This window comes from Pecten maximus, chromosome 8 (genome assembly GCF_902652985.1).
Source record: "Pecten maximus chromosome 8, xPecMax1.1, whole genome shotgun sequence".
Classification (NCBI taxonomy): Eukaryota; Metazoa; Mollusca; class Bivalvia; order Pectinida; family Pectinidae; genus Pecten; species Pecten maximus.
Window position 1 is genome coordinate 5063959 of NC_047022.1, and position 15367 is coordinate 5079325.

Genomic DNA, 15367 nt, shown 5'->3' on the forward strand with positions numbered 1-15367 from the left:
TTTGATAGTGTAATAAGTGAAACTGATTAATATATTATCTGCCTGACCCATGTGTTTACCTGGCCAAAGTGTATTGATTTACTTATGTAATAAACGACCCTTTGGATCTGTGTGATCCTTGAGTTACCTGGCAAAAGTGTATCGATCGATTTACTTATGCAATTACCTGTTGTACCTATGTACCTATAATCAGTTGGCCAGCTATTTTCTATGAGACCATGTAATAGTTGTATGTAATAGTTTAAAGGTTTAGAATTGTAAACAACTGGCCTGTTCCAATCTATATCAGGAACACCTTATACAGTATCTGTTAAAGGCGTCAGACTATCTTCGGAGGCAGAGGAATAACAGCTATTCTCTGTCCCGGGCTTTCGCCCGGACGGGACTGACCAGTACAAATGTATGTATTTATGTATGTATACAGTTAATAAAGTTTCAAAAAAGATGAAAAAATATGACTTTATTATACATGGCTAAATGTTTTTATTGTACGCCTAGATAGTAAATAGTTGTTTTATTTGGGAAATATTGATCAAGTAAGAATCAGATCATTTACGAGATGGATAAGTAATATGAATATTTAAAAAAAAATGTAAGAAATTAATTCATAACAATGTTTTAAATGAAATGTCTGCCTGTGTATTGACAAAATATCAATTTCCAAAATATCAGTTTAACCGATACCTAAGAACATTTTGAGGGATCCTTAATCGGGGTTAACAGCTAAATACAATATATACACGTCATGTATAACGTGCAATACAGCGAAATTAATCCCGAAGTCTTTATTATAATTTGATAGAGTCATAACATCTAAGGGGGATTTCGTTCATGGTTTCAAATTCTTATGTTCATTTGTTAACAGTACAAAAGTTTTGTTACAATGAAAATCCTAAAGATGCAGCATTTCCCTTTGTGTAATATAAATTTAAAAATGCATTTCTTACATTGTGTTACTGTTATTCAGTTAAACAATTGCGTTTATTTGTGTCAGTAAAAATAACCATAATTTTATCAATTTTGTAATATTATGGAAAGTTGAACCCTTCTTTGCCTCTCCCTGCAACTTCAAAGAAGTGGGGTATTTTTCAAATAAATTACTATCATCACTTACTCAGGGACTATCTTCTGGATATTACAACACTTGTTTGGGGGCCGCGATGGCCGAGTGGTTAAGGTGTCCCGACACTTTAACGCTAGCCTTCCATCTCTGGGTTGCGAGTTCGAAACCTATGTGGGGCAGTTGCCAGGTACTGACCGTAGGCCGGTGGTTTTTCTCCGTGTACTCCGGTTTTTCTCCACATCCAAAAACTGGCACGTCCTTACATAACAATGGCTATTAAAAGGACGTTAAGTAAAAACAAACCAAGCCAAATGTTTCTCAAATTTCGTTGGCTAGCCATTCCTACGGAAGCCGAATAGGACCAATATAAAAAATAACTTAGTTGGTATCATTAAGAAATAAATAAATAATCTCGTATATACGAGTTTCTTTCTCGTATATACGAGTTTATTTTTCGTAATAACGAGTTTATTTCTCGTATATACGAGTTTTTTTCTCGTATATTCGAGTTTAGTTCTCGTAATAACGCGTTTATTTCTCGTATTACATGTAACAGTGTGCTCCATCATGAAACTGGAACTTATTTAGTACAACTCTACGGAATGGCAGTTGTAACCGACACAGTGGAATGTTACTCTTACAAGGGAATTAGTAACGATGATATACTGTCGTCTTTGGCGATTTCGTCTTACTGTGTTATTAGTAGATAGACACTGAAAAGGTTCTTATGACAGAACATTTGTCAAGAAGGAAAAACCACTCATATACATAGACATATCTACTTGTACTAACATTATATAGCTACACGTTTTAAGTCTGAAATTTAATTAATACATCTAGTGACGCTGTCTTCGACAGTGTAACCAGTAGCAACACAGACATGTGTGAAGACTATGAAAGGCCGTTCATGTCAAAACCTAGTACCATTTAACGCGTTAAACATAACATTTAAGATTTAACGAGTCCTTTAAATACGTAGTAGATATATGAAACAAGGTATTCGATTGTTTCTGTTATGTTAGACGACTTTAAACGCGTTAAAACGAACAAAATTAAACGCGTTAGAATTCCAAGAAAACATCGTGTTAAGATTTACCGCTTTAAATGTGTTTAACACGTTAAATGCTAACGCGTTAAATGTATCTCGTTTTTGACATGAACGGCCTTTTATAGAATACGATCTGGAAATGAGATTTGAGGTTGATGCATTGTATTCTATACAAAAACCCGCGCATGAAGGACACTACTTTCAAAAAGTAAAAGAAGTAATGTATTATATAGATTCATAGTGTGATCTACAATAGACGTAATCTCTCCCGTATGAAAACCAGTGTTGGAACTTACAACGTACTTCTATAGATACAGATCAATTTTAGACAATTCTTCAAGTGGATTTCAAACGTATCCATTGTTGTTTTGGCTAGTAAGAATTCAAATTCTTCAGCATTTATTAAACTTTTATCACTAGAAGTATTATAAGCGAAATAAATATTTGTGTCCAACAAACCTCATAATAAAGGATATAATATCAATGTAAGTCGTTACATATGTTGTATCGGCCCGTTATGATAGAACATGATTCTAACGTTATACATGTTATATACGACCCGTTGAAATAGAAAATCACAAATTGTACATGCTATATACGACCCGTTATAATAGAATATTAGTAAGATGATACTCGTCGTATTTGGCCCGTTATAATAGAAAATAATTAAGATGTTACATAGTTGTATACTGCCAGTTTTAAAAGAAAATTATGGCCCTGGTTCCGGTAGCACTAATTATTAACTTATTCACAAATATTACTCAAAACGTTTATCCAGCACTTACATGATTTTTGTCTAATTTGTATAAATTGCAGGCACGTGTTCACGTTTGTTTCTATATATTTTCTTTCTGGCGGCTCTGATTCCTTTAAATCTGTGACGTCACAGGTCATAGGTCACCGAAACGAGGTCAACGACTTTGGGCTTCAGGTGTGTTTTCGAGAAAAATTGCAATAACTCTAAAACTAAAGTCGTCATAAAAGTCGCACTTTCAGGATTTTTAGTTTCATCCTAAATTACATTTCATAAGCTTAATATAGCAAATCGTTCCGGGTACACTAGCTTATTATGTCGAACAACCTACTTAAAAGTTGTCTTCGCAACTTTTTTATCATATATCACACTAGCGACTTAAATGAAGCTTCTATATCATAATATCGTTTTCATTATATCAGTTAAGTTGTTATGTGACTTAATTTATGTAAATTTGGTGATAACCGAATTTCCATATCGCGATAACGAAAAAAAAAAGAACTAGCAAGTTAGATAGTTCAAACCAGAAAGAATCCCGTATATACGAGAAATAATCTCGTATATACGAGAAAGAAACTCGTATATACGAGAAATAATCTCGTATATACGAGAAATAAACTCATATATACGAGAAAGAAACTCGTATATACGAGAAATAATCTCGTTATTACGAGAAATAAACTCGTATATACGAGAAATAATCTCGTATATACGAGAAAGAAACTCGTATATACGAGATTGTTTATTCATTTTTTAATGGTACCAACTAAGTTTATTTTTTTCATTGGTCCTATTCGGCTTACATTCTACGGAAGCCGAATATACGGAAGCCGAATAGGACCAATGAAAAAAATTAACTTAGTTCGTATCATTAAAAAATGAATAAATAATCTCGTATGTACGAGTTTCTTTCTCGTATATACGAGATTATTTCTCGTATATACGAGTTTCTTTCTCGTATATACGAGATAATTTCTCGTATTAACGAGATTATTTCTCGTATATACGAGTTTATTTCTAGTATATACGAGTTTATTTCTCGTATATACGAGTTTATTTCTCGTATATACGAGATTATTTCTCGTATATACGATATTATTTCTCGTTATAACGAGATTATTTCTCGTATATACGAGTTTATTTCTCGCACATACGGGATCCTTTCTGGTTTTAACTATCTAACTTGCGAGTTCTTTTTTCTCGGTATCGCGATATGGGAATTCGGTTATCACCAAATTTACATAAATCAAGTCACATTACAGCTTAACTGATATAATGAAAACGATATCATGTTATAAAAGCTTCATTTAAATCGCTTGTGTGATATATAAAAGTTGCGAAGACAACTTTTAAGTAGGTTGATCGTCATAATAAGCTAGTGTACCCGGAACGATTTGCTATATTTAGCTTATAATTTAGGATGAAACTAAAAACTTTTATGACGACTTTAGTTTTAGAGTCATTGCTATTTTTCTCGAAAACACATCTGAAGCCCAAAGTCGTTGACCTCGTTTCGGTAACCTACATGACCTGTGACGTCTTAGGTTTAAAGGAATCAGAGCCGCCAGAAAGAAAATATACAGAATCAAACGTGAACACGTGCCTGCAATTTATACAAATTAGACCAAAATCCTGCAAGTTCTTGGTAAACGTTTTGAGTAATATTTGTGAATAAGTTAATAACAAGTGCTGCCGAAACAAGGGGCATAATTTTCTTTTAAAACTGGCAGTATACAACATGTAACATCTTACTTATTTTCTATTATAACGGGCCAAATACGACGAGTATCATCTTATAACGGGTCGTATATAGCATGTATAACGTTATAATAGTGTTCCATTATAACGGGCCGTTACAACATATGTAACGACTTACATTAACATCATATCCTTTATTATGAGGTTTGTTGGACACACATATTTATTTCGCTTATAATACTTCTAGTAATAGAAGTTTGAAATACAATTCATGCATGATGTGAAATAAATGCTGAAGAATTTTAATTCTTATTAGCCAAAACAGCAATGGATACGTTGGAAATCCACTTGAAGAATTGTCTAAAATTGATCTGTATCTATAGAAGTACGTTGTAGGTTCCAACACTGGTTTTCATACGGGAGAGATTAAGTCTATTGTAGATCACATTATGAATCTATATAATACATTACTTTTTTTTACTTTTTGAAAGTAGTGTCCTTCATGCGCGGGTTTTTGTATAGAATACAATGCATAACTTTACTGTACGTGTGTATCGTCTTTTCACAAAAACCAGAGTATCCAGAACTGTTCTTTTGTTAGTATGTTTATTTGAATATTAACTTTCGAATAAAATGACGATCGGATGTCGATATTAACTCTGATAAGACGGAAAATGACGTCACCCCATCTGATGAAAAAAGCAAGTCCAAGGAAAAGCCCAATATAGAATCAACCAAACATGGTCAATCTACTGAAAAACCGCTCAGAGAGCAGACTACGTTACTCAGGCGGAGCATGCGCAGAAAAGCAAAGAGTCAGCGAGGCGGAAAACTTGTTTTGAAGACCACGCCTCCTCGATTTGAGAACAACCTTAAACGAACGAAACGTAAGTGGTTGTCATTCAAGATATAAAACGCCATGAAATAGGACATACACCAGACGAGAAACATGTCAGTGCAATCTTTTGATGATTTGCTCAATTCGGTGTCCAGAGGAGACGAAAAGGCCATACAAACAGTGAGCAACTTGAAAAGGATATTGAACTCTATTGATGTATCGTCTACGAAAAAAAACCAGAAATGAAAGCAACGTACTTAAAGACAAAAATGGACAAAATGTGACGTCTTGCAATGTGTGTGGGAAACAATGTCTTACCGAACAGAAATTTAAGTTACACATGAAAACACATTATCGACAGTTAAAGTGCACAGTGTGTGGAAAAGAGTTTAAACGGTCAAACGACTTAAACAGACACCTGAATTCACACAAAAATCAGAGTTCTTACAAATGTCACGTGTGCGGCAAGACCTTCACGAGGAAATATAACATGAAAGCACATGTGACCAAAAAGCATGGACAAACTGGTGGAGATCTCTCTAGAACTAATCAACCTCCTTCTAGAATTCGATTACCTGAGCCTTCTAGTACTAAATCACCACCACCTTCCGCTATACAGTCGCCGCTGCCGGGACCTTCCGGCATACAGTCGCCGCTGTCGGGACCTTCCGGCATACAGTCGCCGCTGTCGGGACCTTCCGGTATGCAGTCGCCGCTGCCGGGACCTTTCGGTATACAGTCGCCGCTGCCGGGACCTTCCGGTATACAGTCGCCGCTGCCGGGACCTTCCGGTATACAGTCGCCGCTGCCGGGACCTTCCGGTATACAGTCGCCGCTGCCGGGACCTTCCGGTATACAGCCGCCGCTGCCGGGACCTTCCGGTATACAGTCGCCGCTGCCGGGACCTTCCGGTATACAGTCGCCGCTGCCGGGACTTTCCGGTGAACAGTCTGAACCATCTGTGTCAGGAGAACATACCTATTCCGATGATGTGAGTTGGGGAGGAAATGCTAATGTTAGAAACATATTTCCAAATGTCAATGATAATAGTGACCTACTCACTTTTTTTTGCAAACTCCAAAACGGAAGTGATTGAACATTTAAAACGATTGTGCGAGAGGTTGAATGGAATTAAGTGGTATCTTAACATTCGTGTGTCACTGGAAAAGGAAACTAGAGAAGGTAATGTAGTACAGACCATCCCCCATTTCTTGAGTAAAGCATACGTATTGATGCCAAATGAATCCGATTTAGAACACAATATCATTACAGCTTATCAGAAAATGTTTGCCTCGTTTGACGAATTCGTTCGAAAAGGGACTGCTTGGGTACTCAAGAAAATTATCAAGTTAGAAATACACGTTGCAAATTACTCACCGTTGAGTGGTTCCTCCTACGTACCGACTCCATATACTTTCAAACGTCATAAAATAGTAAATATCTTTAATCGTGACGAAAAATGTTTCTTGTGGTCCATTTTGGCCTCTCTCCGCCCCACCGATACGCTACCCGAACGCGTCTTTCATTATGAGGAGTAGGAAAGCGAATTAGATATGACAGGTATCAGGTATCCTGTCTCCGTCTCTCAAATCGACAAATTTGAGAGACAGAACGGTATATCGGTAAATGTGTTTTGACTTGAGGAAAAAACCATTTATCCCATGTATGTGACAAAGATAAAACAGTCCCGTCATCACGTCAATCTGCTCTTTTTACAAGAAGGTGTAAAAAGACATTACTGTCTCATTTCCAATTTAAACATGTTTTTGAGCAGAACCAAAAAAGGAAATAATCTGACACATTTTTGTCAGCATTGTCTGCAAGGTTTCACCAGTAACAAACTGTTAAACAGACATGTGGAACTGTGTATCGCTCACAAAACACAGCGAGTAGAATTCCCCAGTGAAGACGATGCTCTCTTATTGTTTGGAGATTTTCATAAACAAATGAAAGCACCGTTCATCATTTATGCCGATTTGAAACATTTGTAGAGAAAATGGATTCTTGCGAGCCAAACCAAGACCATTCAAGCACGACCAAGAATACAAAATTCGAACCCTGCGGGTTTGGATATCAAGTCGTGTGTATGGAAGATAGATATACCAAACCGCCCGTCATTTACAGGGGGGCCGACGTTAGCAAAACCTTCTTGGAATGCATCATAGAAGAAGAAAAACAAATCAAAGATATTTTAGGTCACCCAGAGCCGCTAGTCATGTCTCTTCAGGACGAGCAGTCTTTTATGGAGAGTACTCGATGTCACATCTGTGGTAAACATTTCACAGACGGAAGTACTGTGGTGCGAGACCACTGTCATTTGAGTGGGAAATTTCGCGGAGCCGCTTATAACGAATGTAATTTGAAGTACAAATATCCCACTTACGTTCCTTGTGTATTTCATAACCTAAAGCGGTTCGATGCACACATTCTGACGGAAAGTCTGGGCAAATTTAAAGACCGCGAAATCAATTGTATTCCTAACACTACGGAACAGTATATTTCGTTTAGTCTGGGCGATATTAGATTCATAGATTCGTTTCAATTCATGTCTCAGAGTCTGGAGACTCTGACTGAAAATCTTGCCAAAGAGGGTTTGATTAAATTCAATAACTTCTCTAAGGCATTCCGAATCAGAGGCCAAATTGCTACTTAGAAAAGGTGTATATCCCTACGAGTACGTAGACAGTGCCGATCGATTCTCGGAACAAATGCTCCCTGCAAAAGAGAAATTCTATAGTTCGTTGAGTCGATCACACGTGTCAGATGCCGATTAGGCGCATGCACATACCGTGTGGGAGAAACTGAACATTCGAGACCTCGGTCAGTATCACGACCTCTACCTCAAGACGGACGTGCTACTATTGGCCGATGTCTTTGAGAACTTCAGAAACATGTGTCTCGATTATTATGGGTTAGATGAGCTCACTACTATACCAGTCCAGGTCTGGCTTGGAGTGCAGCCTTGAAAATGACGGGAGTGAGGTTAGAACTCATCAGAGATCCGGACATGTATCTGTTCTTTGAAAACGGAGTGAGAGGTGGTGTTAGTATGATATCAAACAAATACGCTCAAGCTAACAATCCTTACATTCCAGAAATGTATGACTTATCTCAACCACACTCGTACATCATGTATACGGACTGTAACAATTTGTACGGGAAGGCCATGTCGGAACCATTACCCGTGGGAGGGTTTCGTTGGGTTGACAATACACAAACATTTGACATAACCAAAGTATCCAAAGACGGAGACCTTGGTTACGTAATGTAAGTAGATCTGGAATATCCAGACGACTCCACGACAATCATTCTGATTACCCCCTCGCGCCGGAACGCAAAAGAACTTCAGACAAAGAATTGTCACCCACCAGCAAACAGCTGTGGAAGAGTTTACATCCTAGCCTCAAACATACCGATGATAAATTACATGGACGCGTGCCGACAGAAAAACTCATTCCCACGTTAGAAAACAAGACCAAATATATCTGCAATTACAGAAATCTACAGTTATACGTGGATTTGGGTCTAAAAGTCACTAAAATCCATAGAATCCTAGAATTCAAACAAAAACCTTGGTTACGTCCATATATACAATTCAACACGTCCAAGAGAGCGTCATGTAAGAACGAGTGTGAGAAAGATTTCTTTAAACTCATGAACAATGCCGTATTTGGCAAGACGATGGAGAACGTGCGGTCTAGAGTCGACATCAAGCTGGCACACACAGAAACGAAACTAAAAAAATACGTGGCAAGACCTTCTTTTCAAAGATTCACCATCTTTAACGAAGACTTGGTAGCCATTCAGAACGATAAAATCAACCTCGTTTTGAACAAACCCGTATATGTGGGACAGACCATTCTAGATCTGTCGAAATGTATCATGTACGAGTTTTACTACAAGTACCTAAAACCCAAATATAAAGATGGTATAAAATTACTCATGACAGATACAGACAGTCTATTGTATCGAGTTCAATGTTCAGACGTGTATGATGACATGTATCAAGACAGACAGCTGTTTGATCTGTCAAATTATCCGATCGAGCATTGCTATCACGATACAAAGAACAAAAAAATACCCGGGTATTTCAAAGATGAAACGGGTGGTGAACCCATTGCAGAGTTTGTAGGACTCCGTGCAAAAATGTACTCGTACGTGTACGCCGTGAGAAATCGGATGGAGATAGAAAATCTCCTTGTGATATGGAACGATATGAAAGAAAAGCAGGTAGATAAGGGTATCGCAAAAGCGACCATCAGTCGTGATCTAAGACACGAAATCTATAGAGAGTGTTTATTCGAAGACAAAATGAAAATGTGTAAAATGAATTCGATTAGAAGCGACAAACATCAGCTGTATGTTTATGCCGTCAACAAGTCGGGTCTGTGTGCCTTCGATGACAAGCGTTGGGTCTTACCCAATCGGTGCGATACGCTTTCGTTCGGTCAATACAGAATAAATAAAACAGAAGTGTAGTTTTACATATATTTATTCAGATGTCGGACTGAAATCGTCATGAAAATATTGTAAATAAATATCATACATGTAGGTAATATAGTATAAGGGATATATTTAATTTAAAAAGAAAGTTTCATTAAGTATCAAAACTGATTCGTAAAGGATTTAAGAAATAAAATATTTTAAGATGTTGATTTAAAAAGAAAGTTACATTAAGTATCAAAATTGAATCGTAAAATATATAAAAAGAAATATTTAAAGTTGTTGATTTAAAAAGAAAGTTTCAGTATCAAAACTGAATCACAAAGTATTTCAAAAAGAAATATTTTAAGTTGTTGATTTAAAAACAAAGTTTCATTACGTATTATAACTGAATCACAAAATATATAAAAAAAGAAATATTTAAAGTTGTTGATTTAGAAAGAAAGTTTCATTAAGTATCAAAACTGAATCAGAAAGTATTTAAAAAAATATTTTAAGGTGTTGATTTAAAAAGAAAGTTTCATTAAATATCAAAACTGAATCACAAAGTATTTAAACAAATATTTTAAGGTGTTGATTTAAAAAGAAAGTTTCATTAAGTATCATAACTAAATAAAAGTTTTAAGTATGAGAGACATCACCTGAAAAATTAAAGTATGAGAGGCGTCATCTGTATATAAAGATTACATGGTGGTTATATAGTTTACATATAAGTTGTAGTTCATTTTCAAAATATTTCAATATACTTTTTTAAGTTAATTGTTGTATTTCGTTAAGAGGATATTCCAATGTACCATTTGTTATAAGTTAACAAAATTATTTAAAGTTATATACCTCAACGAAAATTAGTTGAAATCTTAAACGAAAAGTATGAGAGGCATATCATTTATAGATTCAAAAGTTTTAAGTATGAGAGACATCACCTGAAGGTTGAAGTATGTGAGGCATCATATGAACTTTCAAAAGTTGAAGTATGTGAGGCATGATCTATATACTATATTACAGTGTTTCATTAAATTAGTTTCAGATTGTTCTAAAAAAAAGTTTTCATTATTGTATTCATTTACAATTCAATATTTTATGTTGTTATTGTATAACAATCCAGTTCACTTATGTTTCAATGTTTTATAACATTGATTGCATTATGTACTCATTGATGTATTCATTGTTCAATATGAATGTTATTAATAAAATCATAGTTAAGCAAACACAGTTGTTCTTAGTCAATCCTCTCTACATTCTGATATACAATCCAGCATCGACTCTTTATACAGTCCAAAAATGGCTTCTACTTTACAGTAGCATCGATGCCCCTTCAGCCTTCTCATATGGGAACGAACTCTCTCATATCTTACTTCTACTATACTATCGATAAAGAATCGAGTTTCGTTTCTTAATTCGGGATAACGTCTCCTTATAGCTGCGGCGATTCTACGAAATATGACGGATCTACAGATGTCGACCTCGTGACAACCAAATAAAATACAGATAAAACATAACTTTGTAGCAGAGTAATATTTATCTCTTAATATCACATCCCTGTTTGAATCTATGACAGATTTAGCGAGACCTTTTTGATACATATTTAATATTTGAAGGCTGTCGAGACGTCGGTTTTACTGTAAATTTGACCAGTTTTTGATCTCGTGTGAACATAGGTGATGTGAATTTCAATAAAAATTTGTATTTTTGAAATTATGCGTTGGGTTATCTCCCATTAACGTTAGTTTGCAAAAATGACTAAACGCACAGATATGATTATGTAAGCTTTTTCGTCCACAAACATTCACATTCAGGATTTTGATAGCGGTAATTTGATTGGCTGATGCGAAAGGTCACCCCTTATGGGATGTTGTCAGATCCTATGTATGCGGAGAGTAATGGAGCGACAATGGATGTGCATATCAATGAGATTGGAGAAGATGTCATCTGAATTATTGAAATCAAGGTAAGTTTTGTACAACAGTTTTAGTGTTAATTTGAATTTTAGATTGGGCTTTTTCACTTGTTAACTTGTTTCATATGTATATTCATTCTTAGAAATGTTTTTATTTACTTTTGGAAATTCTTGGAGGCATTCTTTTTGTTCTTATTTTAAACGCTCTGCTTTATTACTGTGTAACTAGATAATGGTCCAGGCAATTTTTTCTTGGAATACTGATTTACAGTAAGTGGTAATATAAATTCAAAAACTGATGATAGTTGAAATTTATATACCAAACCCTGCAAAGTTAAGGTTAGCCTTTTCCATGCTTCTGCATCAAAATATTCATTGTGAAGTTTTTACATCATGGCAAGATGGAAGGCCTACATTTGGATTTAAAACACCATCTCTTGAAGTTGCCGTGGAGATAACCAGTTTGTTTCTTTCATGTGGGATAGTATTCGAGTGTGAGTATACTACAAAAACACAAATATGACAGACAAGACACAATTACAAGCATGTATATACACTGTATATATAATCAAAGACGCGTAAAAAGACAAACAAGCCTATGAACAAAGAGACACACAACAAAGCATGCTTGGCATTTAGACACTCATGTATGGACAATCATACCAGATTATCTCCATAACATGATTTTTGTATTGCCTGCGACGAAAGGTCGCAATAGCAAGACTATGGTGCTCGTTTTCAGCCAGCGGTATCATCATTTCACTTTTAAAAGTTTAGCATTTAGATCCGTTGCTCAAAAAGCAAACTCCAACTTAAACCAAACTTGGTATATATAATTATATATACTTATATCAAATAGTAGACACCTAAACACAACCATCATTTACAAGATATCTACCAGATTTTACTGTCCAGGGACTCTGAAAATTAGGGATGCTGGTAAACTGCATGAACTTTAAAGTTTTGCATTTAGTTCCAATTGTACATGAAATATTAGTGCTATTCCAAACAAAAGTGGAATAGTGTTACATTTTAGTTTGGACATCTGAACCCACCAAGTAGATTACACACATTTGATTGGTTTGATGTATTTTTGAGGTAATTCTCTGTGGCTTGTTCCATACACTTATGAGTACTGTAAAACATCAGAAGATTTTTTCTTTTCTCCTTTTAAAGAATTATGATTTTCTTCAAAATCTCATTATCATTAGTATTTACCTTAAAATATCTTTAATATTTTGAATAATTATATATTCTTTAGCCATTGTAATTATTATTTTCCACAAAATGTCACCATCAATCATAACTGTATTAAATTTTCGTTAAAATATATTATGATTTTCTTCAAAATCTCATCATTAATATTTGTTTTAATTACTCATTGTAATTATTATTAATGAGTTTATTTGAAGGTGGTGTAAGTAGGATGTCGTAATGGTTACTATATATGTTTTGTCAAGTTTTTCTCAGTGAGAAAAATGTATCTATTTCCAATTGTAGGAATAGCAGTTCTGATCTTCAAAAGCTGGAGCCGACGGCAGCAAGGACGATACATCTAACGAGTCCGAGAAGATTTGGATATCTGTAAGTATTGGACTTAAAAGGTTATATGAAATTAAATCATTTATGATTTTGTACAATTTCTATTATGAAATTTTTGTGAGTTGTCTCCCTTAGACCAATGACAAAATATCTTGTGTTGCCTTTAACAAGTATTTTTTTTCCTATTCACAGTTACAATTGGAGATGATGAAGATATGTTAAATTAGATTTGAATCAGGTGGAAATCCAAAAGATAATTGGTTACATTCTTTATAACATGTGGGCTAACTGTGTCCAGTTTCAAGGACTATTTCTCTAGTAATGTCTATATTTTAAAATTGTAGAGGAAATACAGATGGAGGAGTGGAGATCGGGTATGTTAGAATTCCACTCTTCATGTTAATTATAGGTTTGATGCTACCTTTATCACCAAACAGGGAGACTAACGTTTTTGTTGTCAATACTTTCTGTGTGTTATTTATTTTTTGTGATGATTTAAATAGCTGCTGTTGTTTAAATTGTAGGCCCCAGAGAACTTGTGGCCTCCCTCTCCACTTCCACAACCTCGAACAGGTCATCAGGTAAGTATGTATCTTGTTTATATTTGCATATGTTGAAATGGAATCGTTGCTTCACTTGGTAGTATATATCCAATACAATGCAAAAAGTTTCTAAAAAAAATCTTTTAAATTGTAGTTGAGGTGGAAAAGGAGGGCATGACTACTACCTACGCAGCCAGAATTGAACTAATTAAATGTTTTGAATTTAATTTTTATATTTTTTTTTTACAAATCATTACTCAGGTGAATGTTTTTCAGTTTTTTTTTGTAACGTGTCTTTCAATGTGAAAATTAATTATATATTTTTTTATACATTGAATTAATACTCGGTGTGTTTTTGTTTTGTTTGTCTGTAACTGTGATAATGATTTTCTTAAAGTGTTAAAAATATTTTCTTGTGATTCTGCAAATTTGTTACATATTTATATTGTAGTAATTCGTTTTTTCCCCATGTTTAACTAGATATTTCTGTGATTTTACCAATGTTTACATGATTATACCAATGTTTAATTTATACATTTTTATTTTTGTAATTAATTATATTTATGTATGTCCATTTACGGTGATGTGCAAAATAAATGTTTTGATTCGAAATCAATCGTTTTTATTATTCTTAATTAGTTTACTTATACGTTTCAGAAATTCCACCCCTTTTACAAACATTCAAACACATATATGTTGCTTTCGGATGAATCGTGACCGTGTTAATGTGGTATACAAAAGTTAACCGTGTGGTCTGGTTCACGCTCTTGTGGAAATGGTTTACGCCGTTGATCTCGTTACTAGTTTTACGGTGTATTATTTGATCGTTACTTGACAATTTTCCTGAAGGATTCAGTCGTCATCTTCTAACGTGTTGACATTTGCTCTCTCTAATATCACTTTCACTTATGTGTCTACTTTGCTCAGTCAGATAGCAGCTTTTTCTAAAGGAATGATTCAATACTTTGCTCTTTCAGATAACTATTTCATAAAAAGACTTTCATCATTGTATACATCAATGATACATTTAAGTTTTTTAATTACCATGACTTTATCGTTGAAAGCATATTCGTTGATTTTATAGCTCATTTCAATATATTGATCGATGAATTATTCGAAATGGTTGACATCACTATTAGATTTTTCTTAACATTTCGATGTCACATTTCTTCTATCGTTAAAAAATAAAGTACGGACACTTCTCTAATATCCTCCATTTATTCTTACAACAGTCTTTTAATAATCATATCGAGACTATCTGTGTCTTCATTAATACCAAATATATAAGGCTGGTACAATTTTCATATATATATAGATCAATTTTTGGATTGAATTCATAACTAGGGCTCGACTCGTAAATAAAAATTATCCTGTGGGTAAAGAAACTGTTGTTATTTCTTATATGTGTCTTCTATTGTACTGTTGGGATAATTTTGTGGGGATGTGATTTGGATAGCATCACATAGTAATCAATTTGCTTTGGTTTAATATTGTTTTACGTCATATTAACAGCTTAGGTATCCTAACATCTCGCATTACTGT

General features: G+C 34.7%; 1 protein-coding gene across 1 annotated transcript; it reads left to right on the forward strand.

The window, feature by feature from the left end:
- The first annotated feature begins 5741 nt into the window (after nt 1-5741).
- On the forward strand, nt 5742-6497 carry LOC117332912 (tetra-peptide repeat homeobox protein 1-like). Its single transcript, XM_033891976.1, has one exon. It carries the CDS (start codon nt 5742-5744, stop codon nt 6495-6497), a length of 756 nt encoding a protein of 251 aa, XP_033747867.1.
- Nucleotides 6498-15367: the final 8870 nt, after the last annotated feature.

Bases quoted from the DNA above. Each gene is read 5' to 3' on its own strand.
- LOC117332912 (XM_033891976.1), top strand. From the start codon at position 5,742: ATGAAAACACATTATCGACAGTTAAAGTGCACAGTGTGTGGAAAAGAG.